General features: G+C 39.4%; 1 protein-coding gene across 6 annotated transcripts in view; it reads right to left on the bottom strand.

Moving 5' to 3' along the window:
* Window positions 1-999: 999 nt before the first annotated feature.
* pisd (phosphatidylserine decarboxylase) overlaps window positions 1,000-17,616 on the bottom strand; it is a 37,333-nt gene continuing 20,716 nt past the window's right edge. For 5 of the 6 annotated variants that reach the window (XM_036580282.1, XM_036580284.1, XM_036580279.1 and 2 more), the window contains 5 exons: window positions 17,035-17,271; window positions 12,559-12,697; window positions 12,250-12,399; window positions 10,115-10,275; window positions 1,000-5,924 (listed from right to left, as the gene is read on the bottom strand). In XM_036580282.1, coding sequence (XP_036436175.1) covers window positions 5,700-5,924; window positions 10,115-10,275; window positions 12,250-12,399; window positions 12,559-12,697; window positions 17,035-17,271 — 912 coding nt within the window. In that variant the 3' untranslated portion in view covers window positions 1,000-5,699. The remainder of the gene's footprint in view (window positions 5,925-10,114; window positions 10,276-12,249; window positions 12,400-12,558; window positions 12,698-17,034; window positions 17,272-17,616) is intronic. The other variant, XM_036580281.1, reaches the window with a different exon arrangement.

The following is a 17,616-nucleotide window of genomic DNA, read 5'->3' as shown; positions in this document are numbered from 1 at the left end:
TGTGGAATTTCTGTTTTACATCCGGTTGTGAGGAATGTGGTTAAACATACACACTGTCCATTTTGCTGAAAAGCTCATCTAAACGGTTTCTTCCGGAATATCCAGAACTTGGGGCCAATGTCTGTCATACATTTTGTTGTGTAAGCAACACAATATGCATATTATTAGTTTACGTGCTTTTTTCCCCTATTTCTATTCTTTCTAGAAATCCATCTCAACAGCGTCACTGCAGTCCATTTAAACATGGAAAACACACCTGTGGCTGTGAAAGGCAGGAGGGACATTCCTGAGTCGACACTCCATTCCCCACCCCGCTGACTAACTCCTTAACGTAGTGATTGTGCTAGGACACTCAAGGGCGGGGTTACACAAACACTCCCAGTCAGGGCTTGAACGAAACGCGATTTTCACCTTGACAGCCACCTCTCTGCGACTTTATCTGTTCAGGTGTGCCACATTACGCTTCAAAAAAAGAAAGAACAGCTCTCGTACAGCTCACTGGAGATCAAACACACCTGCTGTGGGGCCTGATGATACACAACCACCATTTCTCTCCACAGAACACACGTTCATCGGTAGGAACTTCTGTTCTAACTTGTGTACTGCTATTGCATACAGATCTGTCAATTCAGTTTGTCTGGATGAGGGTCGTTTTAAGTGTAAAAAAGGGGTCAAAATAAATATTATTTGATTGAAATGATTGTTGAGCACTAATCTGGTTTTGGTTTCACTTGATAGTCTTATCAAGTAAGTCTTATTGGGTTGTCCCCTCCAATATCACAAAGAAAACCTTTGAAGAAAGGTAATAAATTATACCTGACACTATTCTCTTAAAAATAAAAGTTCTGAAATGGTTATTGGCTTGAAAATATGGTACTAGGAAAAACCTTTATTTAGTAGTTTTTTACACTCACTCTCCTTGTTTACAAAAATGGTTCTTCAAAGGCCCATCAATTGAAAAATTCTTTAAGCAACAAACAGTGGTTCTTTTATGGCAAATTATTTTGGCACCTTTATTTTTAATAGTGTAGATGAGCTTGTTACAGTCATAATGCACATGATCCTCCCATTCCTGCTACTCCTACATAAAGAATTTCCTTGTGCTTTAATGATAGAAAGAATTACATTTTGTTGTGTAAAAACCTGATATTTGCATTACAGTACATTCCTAAACAATCATCTTTGGTAAGCTCTACTGTATTTCCATAGGTATCAAGCCAATCAGGAACATCGTGTCAGTCTCACTGTTGATAGTAAAGCTTCATGCCTAATCTTCTACTGTCCTAGGCCATAGAAGGTTACCCTTAGTTAGCTTTGGACTGACAAACCTTGACATCATGAATCTTTCTTTGGACAACCCTTATGGCAATGTCACCATTCCCCGTGCTAAGCTGCGTGAATATGGAGACTCCAGCATGGTCATCATCAACCCTATGACCCTGGAAAGCTCCTACAATGGTAGCTCTGCTCAAAACCCTTATGGGAACTTCAAACCCCAAGGAGAGGAGACTTCAGCTGGTGTGTCTGTCTATGGAGAGGTGAGAGATGACAATCAGCGTCCACCTCCATATAACAGCCAGGGCACCTATACTGTGAAGGAGGATGAAGAGCAAGTGGGCCGCTGCTATTCCTGCTGCTGTCGCTGCCGGAGGAAGATGTGAGAGCCAGCCTGCCCCATGAAGACCCTGGATTTACAATCGCAGAGAGAAAGAAACAGAATGGGCTAAGTCTTCTAGAGCGACTCCATCCAGTGGTTCTACTAGCTGAACATTTGACAGCCAAGAAGGTTTTCCAGGAACCCCATTTTTTAAACTGGACACCTTATTAGTGGTAACCTTTGGACACTTGTCCAGCACAGACTAACTTCAACACACTGCATGCTCCTTTGCCCTTATTGAAGTCACTGCATAAAATAATTACAAATGGATTAGCTTTGCAAACAGTGTTTCTACTGTACTACATATTTGAGAAAGATAGCCTTTGCACTGAAGTACTTGATCGCTATTGTCCAACTGCTTTGCGCCTGGTACAGTGTACTCTGGTATTGTGTAAGTGACGACAAAGTTTGGCATCTGTGATGTCTAGAAACCATGATTGCTTTTGTTTGTTTTGGTGCCATGCAGTCATCCTGCTTTCTTGCACAGTTTCAACATGCTTGACTCAAGGCAGTATTTAAATTCAAACACCTTCCTAGTTCTGGTTTGTTAGGTATGTGAGATGGCATTTGGTTAAGGCCACTGTTGTTCATCTTTTAGGTCTCCGGATCATTGTAGTCTTTTGTACAGGGTGAGGTTATAAGTTTCAGGCTGACCACACCCTACAAATCTGCCTTGCACAGAGCAGGCTGGGGAGACAGAACAAGAGCACATTCTTTCTTTCTGAAAGGCAAAAAGCTGTCAAATATGTGGTGACATCTTATTCATGGGAAGTAGATACATTAAAAATATGCTAGTAGTAAAGTAGTAGTAAAAATATTTTAACAAAACGTCTACTCACGGACCTGAACGGCACTGCAATTGAGAAAAACAAACAACAACAAAAAAAAACATCCTAGACTAGATTATCATTCTAGATACACAAAATCGATTAACATGTTTTAATATCTTGAGTACGAAAGGCAGTACGCATTTTTTTGCACCCGCAACTTCATTTTGAAAGAACCTTTCAAAAACCTGCATATATAGAAGTGTCTCAGAGTAAGAATGCTGACCATTTTTTGCCATTCATACCCTGACCATGCTTGGTAGTACCAGTGCTTGGATCACATGGGTCTAGTTATGTCAGATAAAAGTTTCTGCAATAAGCAGCTCTACAACATTGCTGACTCAGTCCCTGTGATATGTGGCGTTTGACCTGAAAGACGGCAGGTTGGCAGTAACAATGACATCAGCAGCTGAACCGGTTTGGGACTGAGGATCTTGAAGTGAAAGAAAAAGGGTGCGGCATTTTCTGCATTTCCTGGGAAAATGATGACTGGTGTGTATAAATGCTAGCCTGGTTGTTAAGACTAGAAAAGAGACATGTTTTACTCTGGACCAGCACCTCAGATGCTTTGAGACTAAAGCCGTATTTGAGTGGGATTAGTTTTACCTAGGGACCTGCTCTAATTTGAGTCATTACCAACAAGCTCCATGATTTGAATCCAGTATGAATCTGCCATGCTTGTAGTTTTTACAAGTCTGCTAAGTAATAATGCCAGAGTGAATTACCTCCTATAATAAGCCAATCTCAGAGCTCCTCAGTAACAGCCCTGCTTGAATTGACATCTTGATAATGTAATAACAAAACTGGATAATAGAAAACGTACAAAGCTGAAGTGGGCTTCCTATCCGCCAGCTTTTTGTCCGAATTTTCCCATTCTACCTTCAATTAAGGTAAACATCTGTGCAATGATGTTCCGAGCTATTTGGGGGAAATTACAGAGATCCTTTATCCTGTATGAATCGACCAGGCAAATTGTGCACTTCTTACATTACCGGACATCCTCTGGTAAAACCAATCCAGCTCAAAAAGGGCCTAAGAACACTACAACCTAAGTTCAACTGTATTTATGTAGATACTACCCTTTGTTTTTACAATGAACTCATGTAGCGCTTTCTTGCAATCATGAATGACTGCTGAATTTATTCCCTCACTAAATACAAAACTATTCTGAAAGGCATGCTGTAGGGTTGATCTTGTTGGCTAGCAAACTTACACATGTATACCCTAATTAAGTTATTTACATCAAAGTTTTTACTACTGAAAATTCATTCCAGTTTAAGCTATTGTTTTAAAGGTTGAAGGAATTATAGTATATTTTGTAGTAAAGGGAAAAGCTTTTTGATTTTTCTAATGACTGCTCCAAGAGAGAAATGTTGACACCACACCTTCTTTTAAAGAATGTTCCAAAATTTATTAATGATGTAGCTTGCATTTGCAACTATACTGTAGTTAAAATGCCATGTTAAATGATTCAACCTTACAATTGACATATTACATAAAAAAAATGAAGCTCTGAAGACCTGAAGGCCTGCTTTTGCAATATCCACTGTTTTGATGTTTTGGTGAAGGCTCCACCTGTTATACTCTTTTCTTCTCTCTGTTATGTATGGTCCAGTAAGCAGGGAGTGAGGAATTCCATTAGATCAGAGTAGAAGAGGATAGCCATACTCCTTCCTATTGGATTATCACTAAAATAGAACCCCAAACCCACCAAAACAATAGTGAAGTCATAGGTATCAAAGTTTCAGATTTATACCAAAACACAAAACAACAGAAATGTAGCATTTACTGGCACTACTGCAGACTCGAGAGAAGAATAATATGGGGCAAGATAGCCTTCAGGACAGCAAAGCCCCTGGATATGTTAACAAAAAGTATTCAGAATTTGAAAACAATCCTTAGTTGTTTTTAGTAACCATCATAATCATTTGTATGATGTCGATGAATGCTGAGAATATTAAAGAAATAGAGGAGAGACTAACAAAAACAAAATGTCTCAGGTGCAGGTGACATCCAGACCTAGTAACTCCTTTGTGCTTGGATAAGTCTGAAATCTGTGCCTTTTGGGCAGGTATGGGAACTCCTTCCATCTTTAGCTAGCTTCTTAGTCACCATTATGGAAACTGACCCTATGTCCTTCGTACACAACCTAAAACCTGACCCTTTCATGAAAGTTTTATCTTTTAAGTAGCAAAAATCAGACCTTCAGTTAGTACTATTTCACCAGAGTACAGTAGCATTATACTGTGCATAACTGCTTCTCTACACTGTAAATAAAAACCTTGTCTTGGCACTCAGCAAAAAAGATAACGTGGGTTACTTTCTGCATGCTGTAAGCACATCTTGTTCAGCTTTTTTCATGAATTCACTACCGATTAAACCAACATTATCCTAATGAAAATTAATTTGTGTTAGAAATGTGTTTAGAATGTGGAGAAATGTACTACAGTGCAATTATTAACACATTATATTATAGTGCCATTCTGGCAGGGTAGTAAAAGACTGACAATTAGAAGTACAACCAGAACCTGAAGGCAGCATATCTAACTTGCAAAGCAAAGTATGGCAGTGATTCTTTCAAATCTTTCCAGAACAGTAATTCCACTGTCCAGGCTAGCTCCATCATAATTCAATATCAAAATAGTTTAATATCAAAAGCTAGACAGAGGTTCCATATGAAAGAGCGAGCAAGAGAAGAGAAAGTGTGGCAAAAGTGAAGAACGGTATGGTATTTTATACATTCCTTCATTATGCCTGTGTTTGTATTCAGGTGTGATTCAAGCCTGCAAGCAACTCAGTGTGCAAAGGTGTTGGTCAGTGTCAGTGTTTACTTGGTTTACGCCAAAAATCACATCCTGGTAAAAAAGGCAATATGGGGGGGGGGAAAGAAAACTACAAAAAGAAAAATAATTTAGAGCAAAAAAAATGGCAATTTGTGGTAAACAACATTGACATTTTGTCACATGTTGATGGTCTTACTTTAGTCTTTAACAGAGGACTTACAATAAAAGCAAACCTGTTATAAACTGCTCCGAAGTAAATAAGAGGATTCCAATCATAATAATGCAACAGCGGTGGTTTGTGTCAGTACAAATGAAACCACTCTCCATGTATGCGAGTGTGTTCCTTGGTGTGCGTGTGTGTTAGTCGTTGAGACCCTGCTTAAGTTTGCACACATATTAGTGTGTCCATGGACAAGATCCACTCTTCTCACGTTACATAGTTCCGAGAGGTTCTCCAAAGCGGATCTTCTGACCTGCTGTGAGGCTGAAAGTGAAGTCCTGTGGAGCTTCAAACAGCAGCACAATAGTGGAACCCAAGTTGAACTCACCCAGGTGCTCGCCCTTGCGCATGCACACACCCTCTCGGTTGTTGTTGGACACATAGCTCAAGTCATTATACGAACCTTTATTGTAGCGAGGGCTGTTTGTATGCAGCTCCTAAAGAGGAAAGATGCATTTGTTAATGCTAATACAGATTTTAATTTTGTATTTTAAATCATTACAACATATCTAATCGAGAACAAAAGAAAAGTAATGGGTCTCTTGTCTGTTTTGGTTTGTTTTTGTTATTTCCCATTCCAGACTAAAAGCTTTAGTTCATCAGACTAAGAGAGCACAAAACTTCTAATGCTTCTTCATCACAGGACAAATCCTGCAGCTTTATCAGCTGGAACAGTTTGTCACATACTTGCAACAGGGTGCTCTATTGACCAAGTCAGAACATGGACAACACTTGCACTGAGGGTATTTCTCTGTAAGCTGGCTTTACAGCTTTTGTTGATTTTTGAAGTGAAGCGAAGTTTACAAAACCACCGAAGCAAACTAAAAAACTTTGGACAGCCTTCAATTTGTGACATCTCAAAACCTTTATAACTCATTAGGCTTTAATTGACTCATTTGGACTAGTTAGGTAGGTCAAGAATTGTCATTAGGCATTTTCAACTGATGCCTACAAAGAGGGCTGTAAAGGGGGAGGGCTATAAAAAAATACATATAATCAAAGTGCTTCCAGCTCACAGTTTCGGCTGTCCAAATTTCATTAAGAAATGTCCGTTAAGAAGAACTATGGAAGTCAACACAAGATCTGGAAGACCAAGAAAATTCTATATTGTATGCTGGGCAGAAAGGCAAAACAAAACCCTCATATGACAGCAAAGGACCTGCAGAAAAGACACAGAAGTAGAGATGCACCATTTTACTGAGTAGTGTTATTGGACAAAAATGATCTGCATGAAAGCGTCATCAGAAGGAAACCTGACCTGCAACCTTATCACAAAATGTCTTGTATGCAAAAGTATGCAAAACAGTATAACCAGAGGGGTCTAAAAGTATGAGACCACACTGAAAATCTGGTATTTGTTTCATTTAAACCTGAAAACAAACAACAGAATGTTTTAGAATCCTGAAAATTTTGAAACAAAGTAATAAAAATAAAATATGATAAAGATATTATAAAATGATGAAGAAATATTCAACATTCTGCCCTATTTGTAGGTCACTATTGAAATTGAAGCAAATTTGTGAAATTGACCATGTTAAGGCCTTTCATTTGAAATGAAATACTTTGTATTAAATAGGAAAGGAATGCATAATAGAAGCATTTTCACTAGTGGTCTCAGACTTTTGAACCCTATCATAGACATGCAAGAGGCATTTCAGAATGAGGCGTTTCACATGCTGTGCACTGATGAAGTGAAAAAAGGAACAGATCAAAAAACACCTGGCCAACTGCTAAGCATAGAAGTGGATTTATTATGCTTTGGGTTGTGTGGCACCCAGTGGCTCAGGCAACTTGAGACACGTAGGTAGAGGAATGGATTCCACTAATATCGTTAAATTCTAGAATCAAATGTGACAGTCAGTAAAGAAACTGTAGCTAAAAAAAGACTGGCTTCTGCAACAGGAATGATCCAAAACAATTCATCTAATGAATCAAATCTACTATGAATCACCTCAAAAAAACACACAAGCTGAAGCTTTCGGAATGGCCCTGACTTCAACATCGTTGAAAATCTCTGCACGCTGTTCATGCAAGATGGCCCAAGAATATTACTAGAGGCACTTTGAGTGGGTGAAAAATCCTAAGCAAAAGAATAGAAAAACTCCTCGCTTTCTACAAAAAGCATCTGCAAACTGTGAAAGCTGCCAAAGGGGGTATTATTGACTTAGTAAGGTACCCAAACTTTTGCACATGCCACAATTACTATTTTATTGTATTTTTTAAGTTCATCAATTTTAACAGAACAATTTTAACATTCATAAAATTTCACTTCAAAAATCAGCAATATATATCATTTGGCTGGGGGGCCCAAACGTTGGCATACAATTGTACAGGTTCTTCATTTTAAATTATCTGGCTAACTGACAAATCCTGCTTTATGAAGTGCCCCCTTGCATCTGCATTTACAGGACAACTCCTAACATTTAACCCTGCACTGTCACTTGACTCATTGACCCACAGTGTTATGCAGCCATGGTGCAGACCATTGACAAGTCAACAGATTGCCCAGTCTCCCACTAAGAATGAGGTCAACTCTGCTTCTGGTGCTTGACCTAATATAATACTGATGATAAAAATACTTCAATGGAATTAAGAGTACACATACCAATGATGGACACAAGCTGTATCCCGTCTTTGTATGGTCTGTGGACTGACTGAATTATCCACAATAACCTTAGCGTAGCAGGCCCTACAGCGCGGTATCCTATTAAACCCTACCCTAGGCGGAAGTAATGCCATGAGATATAATAAGCTGTTGAGAGGGTTGTAGATACGTTATAGGATCAGCCTTCAGTTAGCTGGGCTAATCAAGAAGGAGAGGATTTAGGAATGGGTCCCCAGATACCCCTTCTCACTGATCTATATTTACATTTACAGCATTTGGCAGACACTCTTATCCAGAGTGACTTACAGCATGATTTTAACAGTAGAAGGCGAAAGTAGTGTTAGAAGTCTTGCCCAAGGACTCTTATTGGTATAGTGTAGAGTGCTTGCCCAGGCAGGGGATTGAACCCCAGTCTACAGCATGGAAAGCACTGCTGATTTTTTTTGGTGCTATATAGTAATATGAGATTTTCAATAAAAAGTCTATTAAAATAATACACTATGTCCTTAGGTATCAAGCCATCTCCTCTAATTAGTGTATTCAGCTACTCTCAATGTGCACCTATTGCTGTAACGCACACAGCTTGTATAATCTCCATAGAAAAGCACTGCCAATAGAATAATGAATCGTTCTTGAGCAGCTGCATCTAAGCCTAAGGTCATCATGCCTAATGCCAAGAGTCTAGAAGGGTATAGAACTCCCCAGCACTAGGCTCATTCACTGCAATTCACTAAGCAATGGACCACCATCCAAAACCTTTGGAATGAGCCAGAGTGGTGTTCGTGATCATCAGTATCCGACCTCACTAATGCACTAATAGCTGCATGCAAACAGATCATCACAGCAGTGTTCCAACATATAGTGTAAAGCCTTCCCAGAAGAGTAGAAGCTGTTAATGCAGCAAAGATGGAACAAACTCCCTGTTAATATCCTTGATTTCAGAAGAAACATTGGATGAGCAGGTGTCTACAAACTTATACACTAACACATAGTGTTAAAATGATTTGTGATTTGTGGTGAAATGATTTTAGTGTGTATTAGTACTTTGTATTTTTAACATTTTCAGTATATTGTAGGAACAGTAATATGACACTGAAAATAATGTTAATTTTGGTCACTGAAACTTGAAAGTGGTAAGAAACTTTCTTACTGTTCCATTCCAAGCCAAGAACCAGCTTTAGCTACGTTTTTAAATCCTCAAGAATGTCAAGAAAAGGCTAAGAGAGAGTGAAAGGGAAGGCTGAGTAAAGGATAGGCTTCTCTGTAATCTGAGAGCAGGTTGTTAAAACCTGCAGTCACAGACATTTCAATGTATTTATCCTTATGCCTATATAACACAAATAAAGTAAGCATTCAAATACAGGATAGGAAGCGTAGTGCAATAGGCATATCACGTTTGACTTTAACTAAGTGCTAGCTGGCTACATGGTTTTCACATGGCACAGCAGGTTAAATTGGTTTTGAAACAGTCCAAAAGATCATGTCTAGGGCTGTAGCAATTTGTTTATGACAGACTATGTCAATGGTGTCAATTAATCAATTTGCATATTTATGGCTTTGTAACTTTGTTTTTGAAATATTTTGTTAGTTCTTGCACTCGGTTTAATATGCCATTTCAACAGCTTATAAAATTGCTTCTTGTTAAAATAATAGTGCATCTAAAGCTTACGGTGTCAAGTCTACAGGCTTATGACATTATAGCCTATTATTGTTATTAGGTTATCATGCTAGGCGTTAAAACAGGCAACTGTTTTAAGAACTTTTAGAACTACAAAGTACACTGGTATCAAAAGGAATAAGCATCCAGCCAATATCAGCAGAAAATGTTGGATCACAGGCGAAGAAAATGAATCTGATCCAATTCTATAACAAATCCAACCTGAAATACCGAAATACACTCACGTTATGTCAAGTCATGTTGCTATCTGAGTATTTCCTCTCGTGCGGTAGTATTGTTTAAAGCATGATAGCATTTTTTTTGGATGCTCATCTTTAGTGAACAGCTAATTTTAAAGCTCTGACCTTATCGAAGTAGATGCGGATGGATCCAACATTGGTAGCTCCAACAGCCGTTAGCGAAAAGAAACCATGTATCCATTCCCCACTCAACACCACTCGTTCATTATGACAAAAGAGTTCTTTAATCCATCGTGCTACACCCGGGTTCACTGACATCAGAGAGCCTGCAAAACACACACACACACACACACACACACACACACACACGCACGCATCTGTTTCTTTTTCACTCATAAAAGTGATCAATAGACAGTCACCATTCAGAGCATAATGAAGGCCTGGGCGATAGGGTGATGTATTCACATATTGGCAACGATTGACAAGTAAACCAACATCAGTGCTTCAAAGGCAAAGACTGCCCTGCTGGGAAACAGAACTGAATAAGAACTGCAGGGTACTAATTTAATGTTTTATTCCCTTTCACTTTTAAAACAATCAATTATTATGAAGCACTAAAAAGTTGTTAGGCTATGGTAGAGTTTCTCCACGATGGGGGGCTATTAGCTTGCAGGTTGCTTTTGTATGCTGTAACATTAAAGAGAAAAAACAGCCATGAATATTCATTAAATCATTTAATGTTTAAAAAAAAGCACATACGTTCAAAATAGCCTAAAAAGTACATTCAAACTGCAGTGGACCAGGCATGTACACCGATCAGGCATAACATTATGACCACCTCCTTGTTTCTACGCTCATTGTCCATTTTATCAGCTCCACTTACTATATAGGTGCACTTCGTAGTTCTACAATTACAGACTGTAGTCCATCTGTTTCTCTGCATACTTTGTTAGCTCCCTTTAACCTGTTCTTCAGTGGTCAGGACCCCCATGGATCCTTACAGAGCAGGTACTATTTGGGTGGTGGATCATTCTCAGCACTGCAGTAACACTGATGTGGTGGTGGTGTGTTAGTGTGTGTTGGGCTGGTGTGAATGGATCAGACACAGCAGTGCTGCTGGAGTTTTTAAACACTGTGTCCACTCACTGTTCACTCCATTAGACACTCCTACCTTGTCAGTCCACCTTGTAGATGTAAAGTCAGAGACGATAGCTCATCTGCTGCTGCACCGGTTGTGTTGGTCATCCTCTATTTCTTCATGAGTGGTCACAGGACGCTGCCCACAGGACGCTGTTGGCTGGATATTTTTGGTTGGTGGACTATTCTCAGTCCAGCAGTGACACTGAGGTGTTTAAATACTCCAGCAGCACTGCTGTGTCTGATCCACTCAGACCAGCGCAATACACACTAACACACCACCATCACATCAGTGTTACTGCAGTGCTGAGAATGATCCACCACCCAAATAGTACCTGCTCTGTGAGGGTCCACGGGGGTCCTGACCGCTGAAGAACAGGGTAAAAGGGGGCTAACAAAGTATGCAGAGAAACAGATGGACTACAGTCTGTAATTGTAGAATTACAAAGTGCACATATATAGTTAGTGGAGCTGATTTAATGGACAATGAGCTTAGAAACAAGGACATAACGTTATGCCTGATCAGTGTATGTGTGTTTCAATAATGCAGTCTTCTTTAACAGGACACCAGGAAAAAAAGTAAGTTAAGTTAATTGGCCATGCCTATGCTGTACTAAATCTTTTAGAACAAAAAGAAAAACACCATTACAAGATGTTTGATCAAATTCATCATAAACAATTTAAATGAAACAAATTGCTTAATATATGCATAAAGTCAAATTAAAATCAAAATGGACCTTTTTAACCCTGTTAGCTAATGCCCCTACTGATATTAAGCACAACTCAACAAATTAAAAGTTATATATTAGGTTTTCCCATAATCTTTGTTTGAAGTGTAGTGTAGTGACTTCTGCACAACTGGTTTTGATTAAGTCACTGCATACCAGCACGCAGAGAAAAATAAGATTATGACTATACTGATGACATGTTTCACCTCCCATCTTACCACCCCCACCTATCCCTGACTGCTCAGCTAGTCAGACCCTCTCTAATACTGTGTAAATGGAAATGGAAAATGCTTTATGATTCCCAATTCATGCTGACTTTAACAATTTAAACTATCACAACCGCTTCTGTTATGTAATTGTTACCTCCATAAGTGCTACAAATTTGTGGATTTGACAGAACTTGAATTCAGAGGAAGAAGTGGGGAGGTCACTTACCAGGGAAGTGGCGTCTATGTGCGACTCTCCAATCAGCTGGAGAGTGGAAGCAGTGGTAGTCACCAGGGGCCAGATACACCACGCAGTGGAACAGCGCATTTCCCTCCTTTGTGACCAGCAGGTCCTGGAAGGAGCTTGGGTCATCCTCATCTAACACACACACACACACACACACACACACACACATAATGAACACTTATCCTAGACAACAAGAAAGTTCATTAGCCATTTTATAAGAAATATAACAAGGACAAACCATAATTCAGATTGAATTCAGAAACTTTTCAGAAATTTTCTAAAGGAACTCACTTCTGTTGATGGCTAAATTCTCAGCCCACGTGAACGGCCCAAGGAAGGTCTCCAGGGAGTAGGTGACGCCCTTTACCTGCTCCACCTCACAGTTCTTTACCCGGCCAAAGTGAAGGATCTTCCCGTCAGCTGGACTAATCTGAAGACACAATGCACAGGAAAGTAACAAAACCAGCTTGCTAGGGTAAATTGGGATTCCATTCAAAATAAACCACAGAGGAGGACTGATCTTCAATTAGCCTCCTCAGGTGTTTATGGTGGCCCTGGTTATAAAACCTGGCCCTAAATCTCTTACTCGCACATTTTTGAAAAACAGATCAGACCTTAGTGCCAATTCATCAAAATGGTTCTCAAACCTTGTAAAATAACTAACTTTATATTTACTATTAGCAATAGTTATTATACACAGTATTACTATTGGACATAACTACACAATCTAATTGCCATACAACTATTGATATTTACCAAAAGCGCAATGTATGTACCCATACAACACTGTTATTTCAGTGCCCTCATTGCTAACAGATATATAAAATCAACCATACCGCCATGCAATCTCCAGAGACAAACAGAGCAGAGTGGGTCATACTGAAGAGCTCAGTGACATTCTATGGTGCACTGTCACAGTATAACAGCTTTCCACTTTTCAAAAAAGTGAAACTTTCTGCCTTGGTAGAGCCAGCCTAGTCAATTGCAAGGTATGTTATTGTGAAATGGAAACATCTAGGAGCAAGAACAGCTACATGAGCTCACAGAATGCGGCAACAAAGTACTGGAAGCACAATCTTAAAAATGAAAAGTGACTCCGCGCTAATGTTCAAGGTGGAATGAGATATTCAACAAGCACATATGGATGTTGTGGTCGGCTGTGTACATACATTTGGCCATGTAGTGTACACTATATACAGTGATGTTTGAAAGTCTGTAAACCCTTTGAATTTTCTATTTTTCTGCAAATTTGACACAAAACTTCATAAGATTTTCACACCGCAGTCCTAATAGTAGATAAAAAGAAACAAACGAGAAAAAAATATTAGACTTGGTCATTTATTTATTAAGGAAAATGATCCAATATTACATATCTGTGAGTGGCAAAAGTATGTTAACCCTTGCTTTCAGTATCTAGTGTGACCCCTGCAACTGCAACTAAACGTTTCCGGTAACTGTTGATTAGTCCTGCATATCAGCTTGGAGGAGTGTTAGCCCATTCCTCCATACAAAACAGCTTCAACTCTTATGTTGGTTGGCTGGTATAATTTAGAGTCCATTGTTCCATCAATGATTGCAAGCCGTGCTGGCCCAGATGCAGCAAAACAGGCCCAAACCATGATACTACCATCACCATGTCTCACAGATGGGATAAGGTTTTTATGCTGGAATGCAGTGGTTTCCTTTCTCCAAACATAACGCTTCTCATTTAAACCAACAAGATCTATGTTGGTGTCATCCGTCCACATTGTCCCAATAGCCTTCTGGTTTGTCCATGTGATCTTTAGCAAACTGCAGACGAGCAGCAATGTTCCATTTGGAGAGCAGCAGCTTTCTCCTTGCAACCCTGCCATGCACACCATTGTTATTCAGTGTTCTCCTGATGGTGGATGATAAACATTAACATTAGCCACTGTGAGACAGGCCTTTAGTTGCTTAGAAGTTACCCTGGGTTCCTTTGTGACCTTGCGGACTATTACAAGCCTTGTTCGTGGTGTGATCTTTGTTGGTCAGCCACTCCTGGGGAGTGTAACAATGGTCTTGAATTTCCTCCATTTGTACACAATCTGTCTGACTGTAGATCGGTGGAGTCCAGATTCTTTAGAGATGGCTTTGTAACCTTTTCAAGTCTGATGAGCATCAACAACTCTTCTAAGATCCTCAGAAATCTCCTTTGTTCTTGCCATAATACACTACCACAAACATGTGTTGTGAAGATCAGACTTTCTTTAAATAAAACCTGACTAATTTCTCCTTCAAATTAACTGCTAATTCTATAGGTTCACATACTTTTGCCACTCACAGGTATGTAATATTGGATCATTTTCCTCAATAAATAATTGACCAAGTCTAATATTTTTGTCTCATTTGTTTAATTTGGTTCTCTTTATCTATTTTAGGACTTGAAAATGTGATGAAGTTTTAGGTCAAATGTGTGCAGAAACATAGAAACTTATAAAGCGTTCACAAACTTCCAAGCACCACTGTACTTACATGTTTGTAGACACCTGCTCATCCATTTCTTCTAAAATCAAGGGTATGACCCCCTGTTGCTGCAGTAAAACCTCTACTCATCTGAGATGGCTTTGCACTAGATGCTGGAACATTGCTGTGAGGATATGATTGCATTCAGCCACAGAAGACTTAGTGAGGTCAGGTATTGATGTTGGATGAACAGTTCTGAATCACACATGGCACTCCAACTCATCCCAAAGATATTCAAAGGTGCTCCATCCCTCCAGAGAATGCACTTTCGCTTTTCCAATGCTAAGGAGCTTTATAACGCTCTAGCCAACACTTGGCATTGGGTATGGTGACCTCAGACCAGAGGTCTTCAAATCCAGTTTTCCAGTCCTGGAATTTATAATCATGATTCATTGGCCGCCTAGTGTCATACCTTTCAGTGATTAAAAAATCCAGCACTGAAAGTGGAAACCGGTAACTGGATACAGGAATAGGATTTAAAGACTGGATTTGAAGACTTCTGCCTTAGACACACGCGACTGCTACTGAGCTTTCCATTCTGTTGGCAGTTCATTCCTATGGAGATTATATAAGCTCTGTGTGCACAATTAAACGCCTGTGTCAGCAATGAGTGCACCTTAAAGAAGCTAAATGCACTAATTAGAAGGGGTGTCTGGATGCTTCTACGCATATGCAGTCAACTCCAGAATTACTGGCATTTTTCATGAAAATGAGCTATTGTGATATTTTAGGCTTAAACAAACGGCTAAGCTGCATATGTTTTTTTTTCATAGTAATACATTTCTTTTTAAAAAACATTGGTTTGAAAAATATTTGCACTTCTATTATTAACATTTCTTGAAGCCCCCCGGTGAGAATAACAGCACTGAGCCTTGATATTCTTGGGTCTTCTCTTGTGGACTGCCGTCTTCAATACACACTACATGTTTTCAATGGAGTTCAAATCTGGAGATGGAGAAGCCCATTGCAAAACTATCATTTTGTGTTCCCGCGACCCTTTCTGTGTAAATTTTGATGATGCACTAATTCGATATCCTGGATTGGTACTGGCACCACTACTAAGTTACATTTGCTTGCTGAAAGGGCCACCCATTGCCAAGTTTTAACCCTCTGGCAGAGGCAGACAGATTTTGGGATAAAATCTTCTGGTATTAAGCCACTGACTTTCACAAGAGCTCGGAAATAATCGAAAAAAAGCTCAGAGCTCGGAAATAACGGAAAAAACGGAAATAAACACATGGAGAATAGGGGTGCAACGATTATTCCACTCAGTCGACTAAAATCGACGACCAAATAAGCTGGCAAATAATTTAGTAGTCAAGAACAAAATCCTCAAAGGTGTGAAGCTAAACTTAAAAAAAGGTTATCAGTTGTGCTTTTTGTAAGCCGACCTTAGCTGGCACGGGAGCACATCCTCCGTACTGTAGCATCTGAAGAGGAAACTTGTCGGCTCACTGGATGAAGAAGATAACTCGGTAAGAAATTAGCAAGAGGAGCCTTTCTTTGCAGCTAGCACCAAATAATTCGGTCTATCGAGAACTGGAGCAGTGTCACAACCCCTAACCCCTGGTCAGCTGTGAGGCAGAGCTTGAGGTGATGGAGCAGTCAGCGAGAGTTGAGGAAGGCAGCTATCAAGGTAAATAAAAAGAGAGGGGATTTTAAAAAAAAATGTAAAAATAAAAAACACAAGCTGATTTTCCCTCTACACAGCCTGCAGTATTTTTGCACCTGTGAAGAGATTCAGCACAATTCCTATCACCGCATAACGTTAACATTAGACTTTCCTGGTCGAGTGCAAATGACACACACTACAGGCTGTACCAACAAAGTTACCTCAGGGGGACTATACAGGACTAGGTGGAACAAACTATAACTTGCACTACTGTCTGTTCAAAATAAATGAAAAGAAACCAAGCCTTACGCATTTGGGTGTCTCTTGCTTTTTTTTCCCCGTGGCACCGAACCGTGATGGCCAAACCGTGGTGTAAATCACATCATGATTTTTGTGTACCAGTACACCTGTCTTGTACAAATTATTTCTATTCGACATATGGTCAGCAATTTCACCAACATTTTTTAGAAATATTTGAATCCTTATAGGCATTGTTAGCTTCATATGATTACTTTTGCCTATTTTTCTTGAGGGGGGCTCATAATTTGGAGTTGACTATAAATACGTAAATTTGCTACCAAACACCAAGACAAACTCCTAATACATGTACATGGTAAATAAATGTGGTTCTTACTTGTTACTAATTAAAAGTAAAAAAAACACACACATACCACGCAGTGGGAGTCACACACAGGCCGGGCCTGCGGTTTCAGTTTGCGTCTGAAGAACTCGCCCAAGTTCCTGTAATGCTGCAGGTCCTCCACAGCTGCCTCCTTCATGTTTACCCCAAATGTCCATATATATAGGCTATAAATGGGCTTCCGTAACCAGGTGGGAAGGTCAACTTGGTTGAGTCGACCCCAAGCTCTGGAGAGTAGCCTTGTAGGTATGGACTTATATATGGTAACCTAGACCAGTAAAGAGCATGTTAGGAATACTACACACTTATTTCATAGAATTACTGTAATACACCGTAGCCAGGTGATCAACCACCAAATGTTAAGGTCTATACTAATGATGCAATGATTTGATATACTGGATTGGCACTGGCACCAATACAAAGCTACATAAAACTTAGCACCTTACAATCAGATTAGATATCATCCAAATCTTACTGATCCACATTTGATGTTAAGTCATGGTCCTTATAAAATTATAACATACCATTCAAATTATGACATCTCTTTTATATCTTTCTAGAACAAAATTCTAAAATTCCATATATATATAAATACATATATATAAATACACAC

The sequence above is a fragment of the Colossoma macropomum genome, unplaced genomic scaffold (genome assembly GCF_904425465.1).
Source record: "Colossoma macropomum unplaced genomic scaffold, Colossoma_macropomum, whole genome shotgun sequence".
NCBI lineage: Eukaryota > Metazoa > Chordata > Actinopteri > Characiformes > Serrasalmidae > Colossoma > Colossoma macropomum.
The sequence above is the reverse complement of the archived record's forward strand: the minus strand, read 5'-3'. Positions and strand labels throughout refer to the sequence as shown.